Source organism: Saimiri boliviensis, chromosome 10 (assembly GCF_048565385.1).
Source record: "Saimiri boliviensis isolate mSaiBol1 chromosome 10, mSaiBol1.pri, whole genome shotgun sequence".
NCBI classification, from domain to species: Eukaryota; Metazoa; Chordata; class Mammalia; order Primates; family Cebidae; genus Saimiri; species Saimiri boliviensis.
Window position 1 is genome coordinate 98,355,579 of NC_133458.1, and position 20,716 is coordinate 98,376,294.

Here is a 20,716-nt window from a genome sequence, read left to right on the forward strand (position 1 = left end):
TAAATTACTTTTTACTACTGAAGACTACTGTGCCCTCTAATCTGAGTGATTAATTTACATCCTGCTCAGTGGTTCACATGCAATTACTACTGTGAGTCCAACGAACCTGAACAAGACAGAATTGTTTAGCCATCTGTATAAGCTCGCTATATTTAGAAAAGTACAGCAATCTCTAGGAAGCTTTAAAATTTTAGTTCATTTTCCTCTCAATGACTCATGCACTCTATGCTGTATATCAAATTATAATACCTCTCCTTTGGTCCCAAGTTTGTTCAACCCACTTTATTTTGTTGTTATTTAGTTTAGTTTTGTTTTAGGCTTTTAGCAGCCTGACACCATAATTTTTAGTTTCTGTAGATAGTGATGAGCAAAGAGGGATGAGGAAGGTGCTTTAGTGGCCCAACCAGAAACAGCAAGTAAGAACTCATGACTGCATTCTCTCCACTGGATACCCCTGGAGGAGACCAGGCAACACAGGAATCTCTGCTATGAGGTAATGTTCATTAGAAAAGGGGAGACTAAAGCAGTCATCTAAAAATGTCATTGTTGAAACCTACTGGCAGATTTTAATTGCATTAATGATTTTTTTAATCTGCATTTAATCTGCTTAATTCTATAATATCCAAGTCCAGTACAATGAAAAGCAGACACAGGTCTTCTAGATTGAATTGTGGGCTTCAAATGCTTGGTGAGCAAAAGGTCTAAGCAACCTTATTTCCAAACTCTTCTTGATAAAAAGAATAAATATTCTAGAACATAACAATGGAGTTATGTTATAAGAAATGTATCCTTAGGCAATATTGTCATTATGTGAAAATCATCAAGTGTACTTACACAAACCTACATGGTATAGCCTACTACATGCCTAGGCTGTATGGTATAGCCTATTGTTCCTAGGTAACAAACCTGTACAGCATTATACTGTACTTAGTACTGTGGGCAATTATAACACAATGATAAGTATGTGGGTATCTAAACATAGAAAGGTAACACACTGCACTACAATGTTACTGCAGCTACTATGTCACTAAGCAATAGGAATTTTTTAGCACACTTATAATCTTATGGGACAACCTAACTCAGGAAAAGCCTCCTGACATACATGAGGTCTACACCCTTAGATAAGCCTAAGATAATATGTTTACTAAAAGTTTATGAAATCTCTTCCTAAGAAAGCATCCATGAGCAGCTGGACCTTTAGAATCCCAACTTTGATGGAGAGCCATAGCTAAGGTTTAGAGAATAAAGATGGAGGTTGGAAGTAGCAAGAGATGATGCTGGAGAAATAAAAGAGGTCATGAGAGACCATCTGTATCATTACTGTCCAATGAGATTTGTGAAAACAAATTATTGTAAAAAAACAGAAAGCAGTATATACAAGATGAACCAATGAATAAACAATGTCAGGTGACGAATATGTTAATTTCCTTGGCTGTAGTAACGATTTCAGTATGTGTATGTATATACACATGAAAACATGTCATACACTTTAGATATATATAATTTTTAAAATTTATTTATTTAACTTTAGGTGCATACTGTATTTGGCATTTCACCCCATGTTATCCCTCCCCACCCTCCCCTCCCTCCCCATCCCCTACTGTCTCTCCCCTACCCCCCCAACTGCCCTCAGTGTATGATGCTCCTCTCCCTGAGTCCACGTGTTCTCATTGTTCAACACCCACCTATGAGTGAGAACATGTGGTGTTTGGCTTTCTGTTCTTGTGTCAGTTTGCTGAGAATGACGGTTTCCAGGAACACAACTAACGAAGAACGTAAAGGACCTCTTCAAGGAGAACTACAAACCACTGCTCGATGAAATAAGAGAGGACACAAACAGATGGAAAAACATTCCATGCTCATGGTTAGGAAGAATTAATATCGTGAAAATGGCCATACTGCCCAAAGTAATCTATAAATTCAATGCTATCCCCATTAAGCTACCAATGACGTTCTTCACAGAACTGGAAAAAAACACTTTAAACTTCATATGGAATCGCAAGAGAGCCCGCAGAACCAAGACAATCCTAAACACAAAGAACGAAGCCGGAGGCATCACACTGCCAGACTTCAAACTATACTACAAGGCTACAGTAATCAAAACAGCATGGTACTGGTACCAAAACAGAGACATAGACCAATGGAACAGAATAGAGGCCCCAGAAGAAACACCATACGTCTACAACCATCTGATCCTTGACAAAACTGGCAAAAACAAAAAATGGGGAAAGGACTCCATGTTTAATAAATGGTGTTGGGAAAACTGGCTAGCCATGTGCAGAAAGCAGAAACTGGACCCCTACCTGTCACCTTCCATCAAAATTAATTCCAAATAGATTAGTCAACATGGTGAAATCCCGTCTCTACTAAAAATACAAAAATTAGCTGGGCATGCTGGCGCATGCCTGTAATCCCAGCTACTCAGGAGGCTGAGGCAGGAGAATTGCCTGAACCCAGGAAGCGGAGGTTGCGGTGAGCCAAGATCACGCCATTGCACTCCAACCTGGGTAACAAGAGTGAAACTCCATCTTAAAAGAAAAAAAACAAAAACAAAAACAAAAACAAAACTTAACACCATAAAAACATTAGAAGAAAACATAGGCAAAACCATCCAGGACATAGGCATAGGTATGGACTTCATGACTAAAACCAAAAGCAATGGCAATAAAGGCCAGGATAGACAAATGGGATCTAATTAAAATTCAGAGCTTCTGTACAGCAAAAGAAACCATCAGTAGAGCGAATAGATACATATAATTTTTAAAAGATTAACCAATGAATAAATTCTACCTGGAAGCACAGGACAGTTCCTAAGCTCATTTCATTATTCTATTATTAGAGAACTCACCCACCCTCTCCATAGTCACAACTTGTGTGCATGCACAGATATGCATGCCGCTGCTCCAAGTCGGCAAACTACATGTATCAAAGGGTACTGTAATGGGGAATGCAATCGCATACGCACTGAAAAATGGGCTTCCCACTGGAATTGGGAGGCCATGAACTCACAAACAGGGTAAGTCATTTTTGAACTGTAAATACAGAAGACTTAAGTCCAACATTTAATAGCCACATAGGTCAGGATCACCTGATTCCTCATGGCGCCTTACACCAAGGAGTTTGTAAAGAACAGCCCAGAGGCAGGTTAGGCATATGAGGGACGATGACAGATGTCATTCTAGTTAAAACTACCCTTTCCACAGTTAAATCGAAAGACTGTCACTGCCCCCCAAAAATTTGTACCTATGCTTTGAGCTCAACTGCATTTTGTCTGCAAATCAAGCAAAGGAGAGTCTGAGACAAGGGAGAATTCAGAAACTAAAAGCATATTTAAAGACTGCTTTGTGCTCTCCATCCATAATCCTTCAGCCCCCACCAGCCCAGTCACTCTCTGGTCAAGGTTTTAGGAAAATCACTAGACATCACGGCAGTAACAAGCTTTTGAACCCACAGGATCCACTCTCATGTGAAGGTATCCACCTACTGTGCCTCACTAAATGCCTGCAATCAATTTTTAATTACAGCAGCAGTAGCAATGGGAGATAAAGCAGGCAACATGCTGAGAAAGAACCAAGATCCTGTTTATTACAGTTCCAGTCCACCATGAGCCAGACTTGCGAAGAGCTGGGCCGCAGATGAATCAGCCAATTGCAGCTCAGAAAGATGTTCTTACCTCTGGGACGTTTTCTTATATTTCCTCCTGTAGGAAAAGAAGCATAAACATGTATCAGAAAAGGGTTGTGGCAGGCGGTGGGTAAGAAAAGGATTATTTCAGTGGGGATGGGCATGGAGGTCAACACTTCCTAGGGAGGTTTCTCTGTGAAGCTTATGGGTTTCAAAGCTTAGTTAAAAGTTTGGGATTGCTGTGTCATATTGTAGTCAGAAGCACAGAACCTAAGTCTTTACAGCAAAAAATAGCATTCCAAGAGCTCAGTGGCTCTGCTCCCATGTTCTTCCCTTTTCATTTTGAAGGTACTGTGGCATTTCAGTTGAGGTCAGGCTTTAAAGACCACAAAATCCAGGTTCAAACCTCAATCCTTCCTTTACCAGGTTCACAAGGTTCTTGCAGAGTAAATGAGCACAGGCTTATGAAACATTTATTTTGTCTGGCACATATTAAATGGGTTAAATGGTGAATAATTATCAGTTATTTATGTTGTCACTATTTTTACTATTATCCCCAACATCTAGCACTGAGCTCCCTTTATGGGTATGCCTTTTTAAATGTAAAAATGCAATCATGCAGGTACACTATAAGAACAGACATGAGGTTTTCAAAAAAAGAAGTGAGGAAGGGGACAATGAGAAAGTCTAAGAGCAAACGTTGGGAACAGCATTAGGAACTGTCCCTAGGAAACGTAAGAGACCTAGTTCCAGCCCACCTCTGCTATTTACACTCATTTAGCCCTGGGCAAATCGTCTGCATCAGGCTTCTTAATCTATCACATGAAGCTAGTAACATCTCTGACCATCTCACCTAGGTCAAAACGGCAGATAAGGGGAAAATGGCCATAAAAATTATGTTGTCCCAAGATACCAATGTTCTTCACGGGCGTGCCAGTTTTTGTAAACTCTGAAGATCCTTTAAAAAGTTTTAATAAGTATCTGTTCATATCCTTCGCCCATTTTTGAATGGGCTTGTTTGTTTTTTTCTTGTAGATCTGCTTTAGTTCTTTATAAATTCTGGATATCAGCCCCTTGTCAGATGGGTAGGCTGCAAAAATTTTTTCCCATTCTGTTGGTTGCCGATTCACTCTACTGACTGTTTCTTTTGCCGTGCAGAAGCTGTGGAGTTTGATTAGGTCCCATTTGTCTATTTTGGCTTTTGTTGCCATTGCTTTTGGCGTTTTGGTCATGAAGTCCTTGCCTACACCTATGTCCTGAATGTTTTTTTTTTCTTTTTTTTTTTATTGCATTTTAGGTTTTGGGGTACATGTGATGAACATGCAAGATCGTTGCATAGATACACACATGGCAGTGTGGTTTGCTGCCTTCCGTCCCCTCACCTGTATCTGTCATTTCTCCCCATGCTATCTCTTCCCACCTCCCCACCCCACCGCCCCTCCCCCATTTCCCCCCAACGGACCCCAGTGTGTAGTGCTCCCCTCCCTGGGTCCATGTGTTCTCATTGTTCAACAACCGCCTATGAGTGAGAATATACGGTGTTTGATTTTCTGCTCTTGTGTCAGTTTGCTGAGAATGATGGTTTCCAGGTTCATCCATGTCCCTACAAAGGACGTGAACTCATCGTTTTTGATGGCTGCGTAATATTCCATGGTGTATATGTACCACATTTTCCCTATCCAGTCTATCATCGTTGGGCATTTGGGTTGGTTCCAGGTCATTGCTATTGTAAACAGTGCTGCAATGAACATTCGTGTGCACGTGTCCTTGTAGTAGAATGATTTATAATCCTTTGGATATATACCCCGTAATGGGATTGCTGGGTCAAATGGGATTTCTATTTTTAGGTCCTTGAGGAATCGCCACACTGTCTTCCACAATGGTTGAATTAATTTACATTCCCACCAACAGTGTAAAAGTGTTCCTATTTCTCCACATCCTCTCCAGCATCTGTTGTTTCCCGATTTTTTAATGATCGCCATTCTAACTGGTGTGAGATGGTATCTCAATGTGGTTTTGATTTGCATTTCTCTGATGACCAGTGATGATGAGCATTTTTTCATATGTTTGTTGGCCTCCTGTATGTCTTCTTTTGTAAAGTATCTGTCCATTGGGGGGAAATGGGGGAGGGGTGGGGGGGTGGGGAGGTGGGAAGAGATAGCATGGGGAGAAATGACAGATACAGGTGAGGGGACGGAAGGCAGCAAACCACACTGCCATGTGTGTACCTATGCAACAATCTTGCATGTTCACCACATGTACCCCAAAACCTAAAATGCAATAAATAAATAAAAAAAGAAAGAAAGAAAAAGTTTTAATAGGCTCAGCACTGGAGAGGATTAGAGGAGGGGAAATTCTTGGAAAAGAACTTCCATCGCCTTGTGGCATATCCAGGAAGTCCAATGTTTCCCACTTGTCCTTAGTTCCACACCTGCATTTCCATTACAGTCACTGTACCCAGAAAGCAAACCATTTATTTGCTAATGGAGAGCTGTGCACCATACTTTTTTTGGTAAACTAAAGAGGTTTCAAACTGAGAATGACTATGACCTGTTAAAGCTCTGTTAAAATGAAAAGGCACAGGGCAGTGTCAGGCATGTAAAGCAGCATGTAACACAGAACCTACAGTGTGGTCTTGACTAGATAGGTACTGATATCTACTTATCTGAAAGGAGATACACCAGAATGACAACCATGACTTCAGGGTAGTAGGTTAATAAATCACTCCTTTTATTTTTAGTTTTATGAATTTTCTAAATTTTCTTTAAAGCGTAAGCATTATAATAGAAAAAATGTATTAAAATACAGATATACCTATATAGTCACATGTAAAGATATATATAAATAAAGGACTATATAGAGATATTTCCATGTTTCAATTATATCATATATAATAGGGAGGAAGGTTGACTAACAGTGTATTAAGTCTTGGCCTTTCAAGCAAACTACCTATGTTCCAATCTTGGCTCTAGCACTTAGCTTTACAAAGCTGGACTAGTTATTAAATTCCCCTGAACCTCAGTTTCTTTGTATATAAAGTGGAAAGAATCAGAGCACCTCTCTTGAGACCTTGCTTTGAGAAATAAATAGATAATTCAACTGAATGTCAGCTCCCCAAGGGCAGGTTCTTTGTGTGGTTTACCTTATACTCTCCCTAAAAGCTGTGACGCATGTGCACTGATCACTCACTCTCTCTCACCTGGAACCTGTCACCAGTGACAGCTCACACTTTCCAGGCAGCAGCTAAGGACAGAGGATTCACCTTCAGGCACAGAGCAGAGCAAGCTGTGGGTGTGACCCTTGGACTCATTACCACGGTGGTCTAATAAACTAATCTAAGGCATACATGGCAAGATGAAAAAATAACCCATTGAGAGTATACAGGGACCAAAGGCAAGAGGGCAGTTGCAATGGCAGAAAAATGCCTGTGGCTTTTATTCAGAAACCCAACCAATCCTATCAGCAGATAGTATCTTCAGAGGTCAGAAGACGATAGGCCTTGCTGTTGGTTTCCACAGAATTCTCCCAGCATTTGCCAAAGAAATATACAAAGGCACCGTTGGGAGTTCTGAAAGAATCAAAGATAAACAAAAATAAGAGAGAAAGAAAAAAGAATAATAAGAAAAAGAATAAAGAAGAGGAAGAAAGAGAAAGAGGAAAAGGGAAAGAGAATGGGGGTGTTGCTTTATTGCCTGGGCTAGAATGCAGTCTAACTATGGGTATGCCTGTAATTGTGCTTAATAATGGAGACATGAAAGAAAATGAGGGAAGAAAATAACAAACGAGGAGCCAACCAATATTTCGTTTAAACTTCTAAGTTGATATGATGTGATACTAATAAGAGTGTATATTTTGTGTATTTAAAGTGGAGAGTTCTATAAATGTTAATTAAGTTTACTTGTTGCAGATCTGAGTTCAAGTCCTGGATATCGTTAATTTTCTGTCTCATTAATCTGTCAAATATTAATGTTGAAGTCTCCCACTATTATTGTGTGGGAGTCTAAGTCTCTTTATAAGTCTTGTATGTCTGGGTATTCCTGTATTGGGTGCGTATATGTTTAGGATCTTTAGCTCTTCCTGTTGCATTGATCCTTTTATCATTATATAACGTCCTTCTTTGCTTCTTTTGATCTTTGTTGCTTTAACGACTACTTTATCAAGGCAAAAATTGTAACTTCTGCTTTTTATTTATTTATTTTTGCTCTCCATTTGGTTGGTAAATCTTTCTCCATCCCTTTGTTTTGAGTCTTTGTGTATCCTTACATGTGAGATGGGTCTGAATGCAGCATACCGATGGGTTTTAATTTTTTATCCAAATTGCCTGTCTGTTTTTGGATTGGGGGATTTAGTCAATTTAAATTTAGAATTAATAATGATATATGTGAGTTTAATACTGCCATTTAATATTTGCTGGCTGTTTTGCCCATTAGTTGATGTAAATTCTTCATTATATTGATACTCTTTACTTTTTGGTATTTTTTAGAAAGGCTGATACTATTTGTTCCTTTTTATGTGTAGTGGTTCTTTCAGAAGCTCTTGTAAAGCAGGCCTGGTGGTGATGAAATCTCTGAGTGCTTGCTCATTCACAAAAAAACTTTATTTTTCCTTCACTTATGAAGCTTAGTTTGGCTGGTTGTGAAATTCTTGGTTGAAAGTTCTTTTCTTTAAGGATGTTGAATATTGGTCCCCATTCTCTTCTGGCTTGTAGGGTTTCTGCTGAGAGATCTGCTGTAAGTCTGATGGGCTTCCCTTTGTGGATAACCTGACCTTTCTCTCTAGCTGCCCTTAGTATTTTCTCCTTCATTTCAACCCTGATGAATCTGACAATTATGTGCCTTGGAGTTGCTCTTCTTGAGGAATATCTTTGTGGTGTTCTCTGTATTTTCAGCACCTACTAGCAATAAACATTTAATATGCATTGCTAGTCTTCATAATTCTGTAAGATCCCCTCTCTGAAAGAATGCAAATTCTAAAAAGGAAGTTAAGACATGTACCTAAAGTGTTGTTTTAACAACAAATACAAGGGATGGCTCAAGAAAGCTTTGTGAAAGAGGTAGTCTTGATTGGCAGGTGAAACGTCAGCAGGGAGAAATACGGAAGTATACAGCAAGCAGGAGCAGAAGGCATGCCTCAGAGCCTCGAATGAGCCCATCAAGGAGGGACTATAGAGTGAGGCAGCAGGAGACAAGACTGGTAAGTGCTAAGGATAGAGTTAAGCAGGAAACGTAATAAAATTTATATTTTAGAAAAAGATGATATCCAGGGAAAGGGTCACCTCTTATGGGACCCTCTTGTGGGAGGGTTCAGCTTCCATAGCACGCTGAAACCTCTCTGACACCATTCTCCGTGGCACTGCATTGTCTCATGTCTGTGATTTTGTGGAAAGATACAACAGGGCTCTGGAGTGCGACAGACCTGGCTCAAAACTCAACTTCACCCTCACTAGCTGTGAGACCTCAGGCAAGCTCTGTGCTAAATCAAGCTTTCATTTCCACATCTATAAAATGGCTGGAATGATCTCAGATGAGATAACACATTAAATTTGTCATGTAGTGTGCTGCCACTTAAGAGGCATTATAAGATTTTTAGGTCCCTTGGTCCCTAGTTTTGAGCTTCTTGAGGTGAGAGGTCTGTCATATGGATCTCCATATTTATCCCAAGGGCATGCACATTAACTGGCACATGGTTGCACACGACAAATATCTACTGGTTAAATAAACGAACTATTTGCAACTGCCATCCATACACATCAAAAGATGGATTGTGCATCTGGTAGACCCAAAGAAAGAAAGACCAGAAGCCTGATTTTCTGTCCAACTCACCTTCCTGACATTCCCCACCTTCACAGATATATTCCTACCTTCAGATATTGCAAACTTTTGCCCTCCCATCTCCTCCCATTTAGACATAGCCCTAAAATCGTAGAAATTACTCAAGACCCAACTCTCTGATTATTTTGAATGGGCAAGATTGGTGAGGCCTGACTGAGCCTTACTCATTCCTCAGCTCTCAACTGAAACATCATTTCCAAAGGCCTTTGAGGGCCTCCCATACCAGGTAACACTCCTTCTGTGTGTCCCATAGTATCTGGAGCTTATCCGCAACATTGCACTTATGACTGCTCATTGTCATGGTCTGCTATGCTTACGGCAAGAATGATGGCTTATCTGACATCTGTCAGCATTTCTTTCTTGCCTAACACATAGTGCTTGGTAAATGGCAACTGCTCAACCTGGTGTTGTTGAATGCATGAATGCATTTACCCAAAAATTGATAAAAAATGCTTTCTTGCTATTCTTTTTCCTTCTATTAAGCAATGATTTATAATGAGCGGTGAGGACATCCACCACAGCTGTGGTTTCCTACACACAGGAGGAAAGCAATGAGAAGGCTGGAGAGCTCACAATTGTTGAGCACCTCCTCTATTTCTTTCCTATTACACAAGTTAAGTCACTTAGAACTCCTACAAACCCTGAGAGTTTCTACCCACTTTCCACTTGACAGAAGTGAGTCTCAGAGAGGTTAAGTAACTTGCCTAAGGATACAGGACCTTAAAGTGGCTGAGACAGATAGCATTCTGAAGCCTTCAAAGAAAATTAAGGAATTCATACAAAGAAGGCAAAAGATTCCACAAAGAAATTTTGACACTAGACAAAAACAAAACAAAATTAATAACAATAAAACATACTGGGTTTTGTCCACCCAAATGCAGGAAATGAGCTGGAAAAGAAACCCAGTTTATTCTTGACCTTCTATTTTTAAGAAATTCAACAGAATTCCTGACTCACATTCTGAAAGACAAAGGAAATGTTTTTTTGTTTTTTTGGTTTTTGTTTTGTTTTGTTTTTGAGAGCTAGTCTCACTCTGCCGCCCAGGCTGTGGTGCAGTGGCATGTTCTCGGCTCACAGCAACCTGGAAGCAATTCTCCTACCTAAGCCTCCTAAGTAGCTGGGATTACAGGTGCCCACCACCACGTCTGGCTTATTTTTTGTATTTTTAGTAGAGACAGGATTTCACCATGTTGGCCAGGCTGGTCTTGAACGCCTGACCTCAAGTGATCCACCTGCCTCAGCCTCTCAGTCCTGGGATTACAGGCATGAGCCACCATGCCCAGCCTGTTTTTAAATTTTAATTTAAATTTATAATATTTTGAAAATTGAAACAACACAGTATGAATCTCAAGATTTCGTGTAGCTAGACTGAGCTGATGTAGAAAGTGAAGAAAGACAAGGAGCTGTTGTGTTCTGGGACCTGGCAAAGTTGGCAGGGTGGGAGATGGGGAGGCCAGCTTCATGCTGGGAGAGAAGGCAGGGCATCTTCACAAGGCCAGGCTGAGGACACAGCCTCAAACGTCTAGAGCGGCTCTTTGCAAAGTCTCTTCCCTGGAATGGGCTCTACCGTTCTCTCCCCCAACCCACCACCACTGCCCCCACCCCCCACCGCCTCACACACACAGGCTTTATCTGTTTGTTGTTTCTGTTTTTCTAAGGAAGGCATTACAGCATACTGCTTAACATCACTTGCCTGAGCTTAAATCCCTTGTCCAACTTATTATGTCCAACAGGCTGCATGATCTTTAGAAACTTACATCATTTCTCCAAGCACCAGTTTCCTCATCTGTAAGATCTGAGTAACAGCAGTGCCTGCTTCACAGGGTGATGTGAGAGTTAAATGCAATGATGAATGCAGGGCGTTTAGCATAGTGTTGGGCATACTGGAAACAAGAAAGAGTCAGCTACTGTACTAAAAACAGTAGTACTGCATAAAAATGGTATTGTAATTCAGTAGGTTTTCAAATCTTAGTTGATAAAAAATATTTCACTGATTATAAGAGTCACCAAAAAAGGTTGAAGATTGCTTTTCTAGAATGGAAAAATTGAATACTCCCAATTCTCCTTATATTGGAACACTTGAACCACAAAAAAAGCAGGTGCTAATCTCAGTTCTGCTTGGAGGAGGATGAGCTGAAACACAGCCAGCTTTTCCCATGCCTAAGGGGCCCTGCGCCTGCCTGTACACCCTGGCACCCACCCCAGCAATGTCCCACTTAACCTAGCAAAGCCACACACTCCCCTCAAATGTCACAGCTGAGCCATTGCCCAGAAAGCAGGGAGAAAAAAAGAAAGTAAAACTGGGTACTTATGAACTGGATATTATAATTATCCTTAGAAATATCTAAAATTATCTTTCAAAAAGAGTCCTTATATCAATAACTTCCTAAAAACTGAGCCCAGTGACTTGCTTACACAGCATCCTTAAGCATTCTCAGGAAGTTGTAACTCAATGTAGAGATCTCATCTGCTAAGACTAGAATTATTGATTAACCCATACTTATTTAGCTCTTAAGCAAATTAAAAGACCACCGGTCTTCACTGAAAATCAGTCTATTTACGTCTCGAATGTTTCAATGGAACTATGAATTAACCAAGAAGTATCAAACGTTGTGTACATATGTGTGCATGCACATGTGCCAAACAGGGGAAGTGAGCCCAAAAACCCCCACTCAAATGCTTCAGTCTATTTATAGCCAGCTGGTCACATCCTGACAGACGGATTCAGAGACAGGAGCATCATCAAAGGGCAAAAAGCACAGGCCTCCAGTATTTAAATAGGTTCCCCAAAGTGCTCCTCTCGGCAGTGTCAAAAAGCAGAAGTTTCTAGACCCTGAACTTCATTTTCCATCTCCCGCCCTTGGTCAAGGGGATAAAGAATGAAACTAAGCAAGCTTAAGGGGAGATTCTGCCCACAGGGGCAGAGTAAAGACAAGCAGGGAAACAGTGAGGTGGGGGCAAGGATGCTTTTAAGGGTCTTTATTTGCTTTTTGATGGCTAGGAGATCCCAGAGTACTGGGCACACCTACAGTCAAATGTAAGTATCAAGTACTCCAAAGTCAAACAGATGATTTGGAAATTGTTTCTAATAGCCTGGATAAGTGAGAGTCGATTAAACATTGATGCTGAATTATGAAGCGCCTGGCAGTCTTTCACTTTTTTAAAGTGAGTATCTTTGAGCAAGAGCCATATGGGTGCTGCAATAATGAGGTTTATAAATAGGCTTAATATTCTAACAAGCTGGCTTTGAAAAACCAAAACTTGTGCTGTTTCTAAGTTGACAGAAAGATACCTCCCAGTAGGGCACAAGATTTCCTGGTATGGGAAGTTGGATATGCAACAACTGCATACACACAACGTGAATTCCAGCTCTACCTTCAGTGTTCTCCACGGTTTCTGGGTAACAATGACTCACTCTTCTCCAAGTCCTATCCTGTCTCCATTCTTATCTCCAGAGACCACTACCACTGCCGACCCACAGACCCAGACTGCTTTGGAAAGCTCAGCTATCAGGCCTCAGTTCCCTCAAGGGACAGGAGGTTGAAAGACGGGCTCAGAGAAAAACAAAATGCGTAGCAAGGCTCATATAGTTAACTACAGGTTCTCAGAGTATAGATCACATGTATTTCACTCATGGGAAAGTGGACTGAGATAAAATGCTACAAATAACCATGAAATGAGTGAGGATCTGAACGGTCATCTGATCCTCTGGTTTTGTTTATCATTGGCATGCAGGGTAATGACTGAAGAGAACTGGATATCTCTAGAAACTTCTAATGGATCTCTTACATCATTTGTATGAATTAATCTATATGCTGCTGACAATGGAAGGTTTTTGTACATTTCTTCTCATTCCTATCAGTGATTTCATTTACATGATGCATGCATTAAAACCTAGCTTTGCAAACCTATCCATTGCTTCCTGGCCTTTCCCATATTTTGAACAAGTAAATGCTAATTAGAAAAAATACATATAAACTGGTGGTCTCCTGGCACCTTCCACAAGAATATTTAGGGGTGAGAAAGGAGATAATAGAGAATCTCCTCTCTTACTAGCTCAAATAATTAACTGATGAGCTATAAAATGAAATTTTATGTGCACAGTGATTTTATTTTCCTGCTTGGTCAAAGGTCCAAAGCAACACACACAAAATAAAAAAGATTATAAACTGCAAAAAAAAATTAATTTTTACCTGGAACAGCCCAATCACTAGAAAAGAAAAACAACTAATAAAACCAAAAATTCTAGGGAATTTATTTGCTAGGTTTCTAGTAGAGAAAACTGTTCTATGGACTCATACTCTGTCACTGAGTTCTCTTAGAAAAGGAAGATCATATTCAGAGATAGCCAGCTCCCAAAGATAGAGAACTCCAGTATGTTTAGCCAACAGTGATGAGATCAAATTCACATGAAGGCAGCCTTTGACAGTGGGGCTTGGGGGTGGGGATGGTGACTCCAAAGAATGGGAGAATGCAAATCTGAAGCAGAGCTGTAAATAAGACAGTCAATTTTTAACTCATTCCTGGGAGCAAGTGCATTTCTATCTGCTGCTGACCAGGTAGTGGAAAGTGGAGAAACCTAGGAGGAGACTTTAACATTCTCAGAACTAAACAGCCCCACGGGAAGCCCCATCTGGGGCTACTCATCTGGCAGATCCAGGCTGCCTCAGCGCTCCTGTTCTCCCAAAGCAAGCCCCTTTCTTCACTGTTCTCCCTCTACATCTCCTCCACTGCCTGAAGACAGCTGGCCAAACACAGAAATCCAATCTCCTGTTCATCCCTGCTTCTCTCCTGAGCCTGGGTTAAAAATTCCAGCACTTGGATTCCTATTTAAGAAGCCCCAAATGGGACCCCTCCTCAACGTAAGCTGAAATCTTCTTTTGGAAGGCAAGATTTTTTGAGCAAACCAAACACAATTTCCTTCCCTTCTAGCTAAAAATCTATTGCTTAAAGCTGGGCAGTGGGCTAATCAGTGGCATCAATGAAAAAACAGGGAAAGGTTTTTAGAGAAAGAAAATAGAAAGTAAACGTCATGCTTGTGAAAGCCCGAGTAGCATGTTTTCTGCATAACTGATTTAGTCATCTATTCACGTATTTACAACCACTTGCTGTGTTATAAGTACTGCAAAACTGTGTGGGTGGGAATGGAAGCGATTTTTGTGACCTTCTTCCTGGGAGCCCGTCTCCTACTTAAATAAACATCAGTGAGAAAAGCTAAAAGCAAAAATATCTCTTAATATCTGTGGTGGCACTGTCAAAGTAGACAGAAATCCAAAGGATTAAGACAAAAATCTCACACTTCACAGATATATCCCTGTAATTAGGGGAGGAGTAGGGTTTTAATTGAATTATCCACAGAGCTGTTTCAATTCTCTACTTTGTTTTTCCCCTCGTAGATTTAGCCAGAACAAAAACTGTAATCTTCTGCTGAGTTTAACTTCAATGTCAGTCTAATTTTTCGAAGCCTTGCCTACCCACTCCTGCAGTGTTCCTTTCCTCTCCCCGCTCTGTGCACTTCCTCTCAACTCTTTTCAAAACCAACTCCTGGCAGAAAGCAGCTGCTGGTCATTTACAATTCCAGGTGAATCTGAGTCAGTGCCATGGCTCCTTGGGAACATAAGTCCTTCCTATTTCCTGTAAAATCCTATCTTGTAGTGGCATCATCTGTGTAAGCCTCTCTGAACACATGCTCTGTAAATCTCAACAATTTAAATATGGCAAAATGAGCCCATTGTCCAAAACACAGGGAAAAAAATTGCCAACTAGCAGATGCATTTCTTGGGACCATTTTGAGTTCTCCTGTCAACTGAAATCAGATGAGCACTGGAAGCAAATTTTCCTTAGCTATAGTAGTTACCTTCGCTGAAACTATGCCAACCCTCCCAGAAATTGGTGGTTTGAACGATTCTTTCATTATTTAACAATGACTAATTTCAGTCAGTGATTTTAGTCAGAATAGCAGTTCAAAAACAACATTTATGAGGCTTGATTTATGATAATCCTTCTATTTCACTAACGATCCAGACAAGACCTTATTTATGAAAGTGTTTGTAATTCCTTTTAGTTAGCAGAGTTTCCAGTGACACCCACATGGAATGGCATACTAAATGCAATATATTTTTATGGGTCATCCTTAGACAAAAGTCAGAGAGACAGACAAAAAAAGTGGCAGGATATTAGTCTGAATCTAAACTACTCCTAAAACATGTCTGGAAGGAGCTTTCAAAGATTAATCTTTTACTACCATATTTACTACATGTATCTCTAAAGTGTAGAAAAAGTCTTGGTTCTTTAAGCATTTTGTTTGGAATCTGGAAGAACAACAGTTTATTTTTCTTTGAATGCCCAGTTGTGACTTTCAGATAAAATCCTCCATCCATTCCCATACTGATTGTCTAAATGACTGCTCTTCTGGTGGCCTTAAGGGAAAAGAAAGCTGTATTTTGGCAGAATATTGAATACTGGGTCCTTGCAATGGGCCCTTGGATTTGAGCAGAAATAGAAGGCTTTGAAGAGCAAAGGATGGGCACAAATGGGAAGACGTGGTGCAGTGAGTGAGCACTGTGGCCAGAACAGTGGACTATTTCAGGAGACAAGATCCAGCCACGTCCATGAAGGGCACCTCTGGAGCAGACACGGGGAGGCCAAACCCACTCAATGGAGCCTAAACTGCAGAAAGGCCTCCTGCCAGAGCCAGGGAGCCTCCATGCAACCAAGCTTCACTTGGTCCCTCTACAGTGGGCTGGGTTCCAGACTTCAGGCCTCAGCCCACGACATGTGCCCTCTACCTCCCAGAAGGTCCATGATGAGGGCTCATTCCACTTGGCCCCCCTGGGTCATGGCCTCTTTCTACCCTTGGAATACCAGGAATGGTCATACTGGTTTCTGTCTCTGTTCCAAACCTATGTTGTGATGGGCATGGTACCAAGCAGTCAATATAAGTTTCAAGTAAAGTTATGATTACTAGCTGGCCTTTCTAAGTAAATGTCAATATTTTGAACAAGTAAATGCCAATGAGAAAATATACATAAATTTTTAGTCTTTGGAAACCTTCCATCAGACTATTTAAGGGTCACACTAAACTGTATTCTCTACTTGCGTTTATAGAAATATTAATTTAGCATCATTCAGATACACACAGAATTTTTCTCCTTGCTTTGCTGGGCTGTATATTTTATCTCCAGACCTGTTTACTCTCCAGACTCACTTATCCAACTGCTCTTGTCTTCTCCATATCTGCCCTCATAGTCAGTATGCCCCACACTGAACTCACGATCTCTAACCCCAATTCATCCTGTTTCCACCCACAACCAAACCTGCAAATGTGTTCCTCCCTCAATGATAATCTAAGAAAATAACACCTGGGGATTCAAACTAAAAACCTGCGAGATGACCTTGATTCCACTTTCTTCCTCATCCCCCATATCCAAGTCCTACTGGGTCTACCTCCTAAGTAGTTCTCATATCCATGGCTTCCGCTTGCTGAGGCCCCCTGGTGGATGAAGCCGGACTTGGCTCCTCTCCAGCTGTGTCTGGAGCCTTTGCCTCCTTTCAGTCTGTGCTGCAGCCACTTGGCCGCCTTTCATTTTCTCAGAGGGGCCATGCTCCTCCTTGTCTTTAGATCTTTGCAGGTTTGAACATACCAGGCCTTGAATGCCTAGAATATGCTTCCCTAACTCTACTTAACCAAATACTTACATAATCATGTCTCAGCATCAGTCTCTCTTCTTCAGAGAAGCCTTCTCTGAATCCTGGACAAAGTTTGAGTCTTCTCTTCCATGTTTTCACAGCTCCCTGTAGGGGACTTCTTGCAGCACTCATCACAGCAGATAGTAATTTGTGGAAATATTGTTTAATATATGCCTCTACTGTAGGCTGAACATTCCCCCAGGGAGGGAGCCTTTGTCTTGTTTCCCAGTAATTCCCTGGTGCCTAGCACAGTACCAGGCACATAGCAAGTGCTTGGGAAATATCTGGTAAGTGAATTAATGAATGAATTTTCTGCATACGGATATGTGTGTATTCCCTAAACTATATAAATAAAACTCATTACCTAAAATTATCAATTTGCGTATCTTCTGGATTGAATTATTCCTTTTTTTTTTTTTTACAATCTCACAAGCTAGGAACTTCTAGCTTTGTCTTATTAAGACTCATTTATTTTGTTTAATAACAGCTGTCAAGAGGACTTTGCATAAAGAGTACAATAAAAGCCTGAAGAATACCAATATTTTACATGAATTCAGTGTACCTCCCCCAGAAATAGAGTGTTGCATTTGTTGTAGAATTCATTTTTATTGCTAGTGGGAAGCTGCAATGATGGTTATTCTCAAAGCTGTCACCGTCTATTTCAATGTGCCTTATATATATTAAGTTGGTGCAAAAGTAATTGCCTTTGCATCAACCTAATGACAATTATTTCTTTTAGTTGTTTCTCAAAAAGACAGGCGCTAGGTGCTATAAACACTTTCCTTCCATGTGGGGAAACGGAAACCAAGGAAAGTAGTCTTCCATGAGCCCAAGAAAATGAAAGACTGAAAACTAGAGACAGCAAAGCAGAAACCTCTCTGCTTAGGACTGCTTCCCAACTGATGGAGGCATGCTGTAAAGCTCAGTCAAAATATTAAGCACTTAGCTGCTAAATATTGACTTGTAATCAACTAATACACTAGCATAATGAAATTACAATAAGCAAGTAATGATATACTAGTAAACTGCGTGAGTATTCAAGTAAAGAAAATTTCACTGTAAATGTGAGAATCTATTTACCCCTTTTGATATTCACCTTCTTTTTCCCTTGTAATACACATTAAGAGTATATTTCAGAGAGATTTAACTTGATTTCTATTAAGAAAAGAAAGACCCAAAAACAATTCTTCAAACACAAATGTCTTCTTCTCTGAATCCTAGTATGTAGTGTGCATATCACTCGGTCAGCAATTATTACTCTCCCTTTTGTTGTTGATCTTTAACCTTTTAACATATGTAAGAACTATCTTGTTTCCCTCAATATATTCTAAGTTTCCTGATAAGGATTTTCTTCTGATATTTTCTTATCCCTTCTGAAGCTCCCAGCACCTAGTACATAATGGAAACCCAATAAAGATATGCTGAACCATCTGGCAATTCCAATTGAGTGGGAGAGTAGAATCAATTAATACACTAAATATGTAATCTGGGGAAACAAAAAACATTATTTAAAAGTATTCTTGTGGAATTGCTTTTCTGGTAAGATTCAGGTCAATGCTCTCTTCCCTGGGTCATCTCCTTTCAAGGCTTTAAGTAAAAACCAAGATTGTCAGACCCACTACTCCAGACCAAAAGTCTCTCCATGGCTCTATACTGCCATCACCAATGGCTGTTTGGACATTCCAGAGACTACCAGTTTAACGTGTCTACACCCAAGTGTATTATTCTGCTTTACTGAAGCCTGCTCCTATCTCCACAGTCCCTAACGAGGCAAGTAACACCAAATTCACTCAGACATCTAAGCTGAAAGAAACTCAGAAGACAACTGCTCCTCTTTCTCTGTTCTAAATCTATGTTCTGTCAATTCTCATTTCAAACATGCCCCCTGTTCTTTCATCTTCAGCAGCACTACCCCAAATCAGGCATCTTCCCCAACTGGTCTCCAGGCCTCAAGTCTCATCTTCAATCTGTCCTCCACCCTTTTTCCAGAATTACAATCCTAAAATTCAAATCTAATTTTGTTACTCTCCAGCTTAACATCTTTTAACAATTCCTTATAACTGAAAGGAAAAAATGCAAACTCCTAAAAATAATATGTATCATAAAAATATATCTATTTCTCTAGAAGATATGAAAGAACACCTAAAACACAGCACTTTTTTGTTGTATAGTAAAATGTGTTCAATTACTCACCTCTTCAAACTATGAGCATATATAATTTTGAGTAAAACAAAATGTAAAATTTGTAAATGTCATATGTCACTGCCTGGCCCCTGCCTTCCTTTCCAGCATTATTTCTCACACCTCCTTGACGTGCCAAGGCCTCTCATGCCTCTTCATATTAATATTACTTTAGTGTGTACCATTGCACACACTATTCTATCAATTCATACGCTTCTATTTGTCCCTCAATATTGTACTAGATGAGCTACAAGAAGATGCCACCTTTTAAGGAAAATAAGGCTCTTGGGAATTGATTTGTAAAAGGTAATCCTATTACCTAGACCAATTCAGGGGCCAACTACTTCTGAGGGGACAGGGGGATTTCTCCCCAGTAGCTCCATGTTGCATGACAGCAAATAGATCCAACGATACTCTCTCCTTGGGTGATTATCAGTTAGTGGTGAACATAGAGAAGTTTCACTAGAACTCAGGCCATATCTCAGTTAAGTACAAACAGCTTTGCCAGTAGTCCATAAGAACAGCTCAGAAATCTCGACTAGTTTATTCTGGGCTGCCTGGAGGACTCCTTGTTTTTCTCTCATCTTTGCAGAAGGTTTCTTTGCATTTTTGCAAAAGGCTGACATCAATGAAAATAATCTAAGCAAGTTTCTTCCTTATGACTCTAATGACCCTGCCTAGAATAAATATACAACTCACTGTAGTTGGTACACGTTCTCTGACCCTCACAGGTAGAGGCAGCTTCCCTGCATCCCCCTGTAACTATATGCATCACCTCCAGGTACTCATGTCAGTCTCTGCCACTAGCCTTCAAATTGCTTTAAGTCAGGTATGTATCTTACCTACTCTTGCAAACCTAGGGCTTAGCAAACTGACTGGCACCTACTAGACACTAGTAAATGTTAATTGAGTAATCCAGTGTTGCCTGAACACTAATTATACTATTTTAAAATTCAGTTGACTGGAAACAAAACAAAACAAAACAAAACAAAACACAGAGGGCTTAAATAAGAAATTTAAAACCAAACGTCCAGGCTTTGTTGCCTATGGCTTTTCTCCTCATTTTTGCTATGTAGGTTGGAAGAGTCACTTAACTTCTCTGTGTATCAGTAGGGTATTAGTTAAGACTGTTTCAGAGAAACCAAATTCAACACATCCTAAGCAAAAACAGAGTCTAACTAGCTCACGTAGCTGGGATAGCTGATAGAACTGGAGACACATCTACAGGAACTGGGGCCTCCAGGAGCTGACCCAGGGATTCCCACTCCATCTTTTCTGCTTCCTTTTGAATATGGGCCTCACTGCCTCCTATCATGAAAAGGTCTTCTCTATAGTGGGTAATTGATCCAATAGCAGCCCCATAAAAGTCCAGAAGAAAAGAAAAGCCTCCC

General features: G+C 40.3%; 1 protein-coding gene across 10 annotated transcripts in view; it reads right to left on the reverse strand.

Annotated features, from left to right (window-relative positions):
• The window catches only part of PDE1C (phosphodiesterase 1C), a 572,342-nt gene that overhangs the window by 327,711 nt on the left and 223,915 nt on the right, over nucleotides 1-20,716 (reverse strand). The window contains exon 3 of one of the 10 annotated variants that reach the window (XM_039472938.2): nucleotides 3,674-3,700. The exons of the other annotated variants lie outside the window; for them this stretch is intronic. Within the exon in view, the coding sequence (XP_039328872.2) occupies nucleotides 3,674-3,700 (27 nt within the window). The remainder of the gene's footprint in view (nucleotides 1-3,673; nucleotides 3,701-20,716) is intronic. 10 annotated transcript variants of the gene reach the window in all.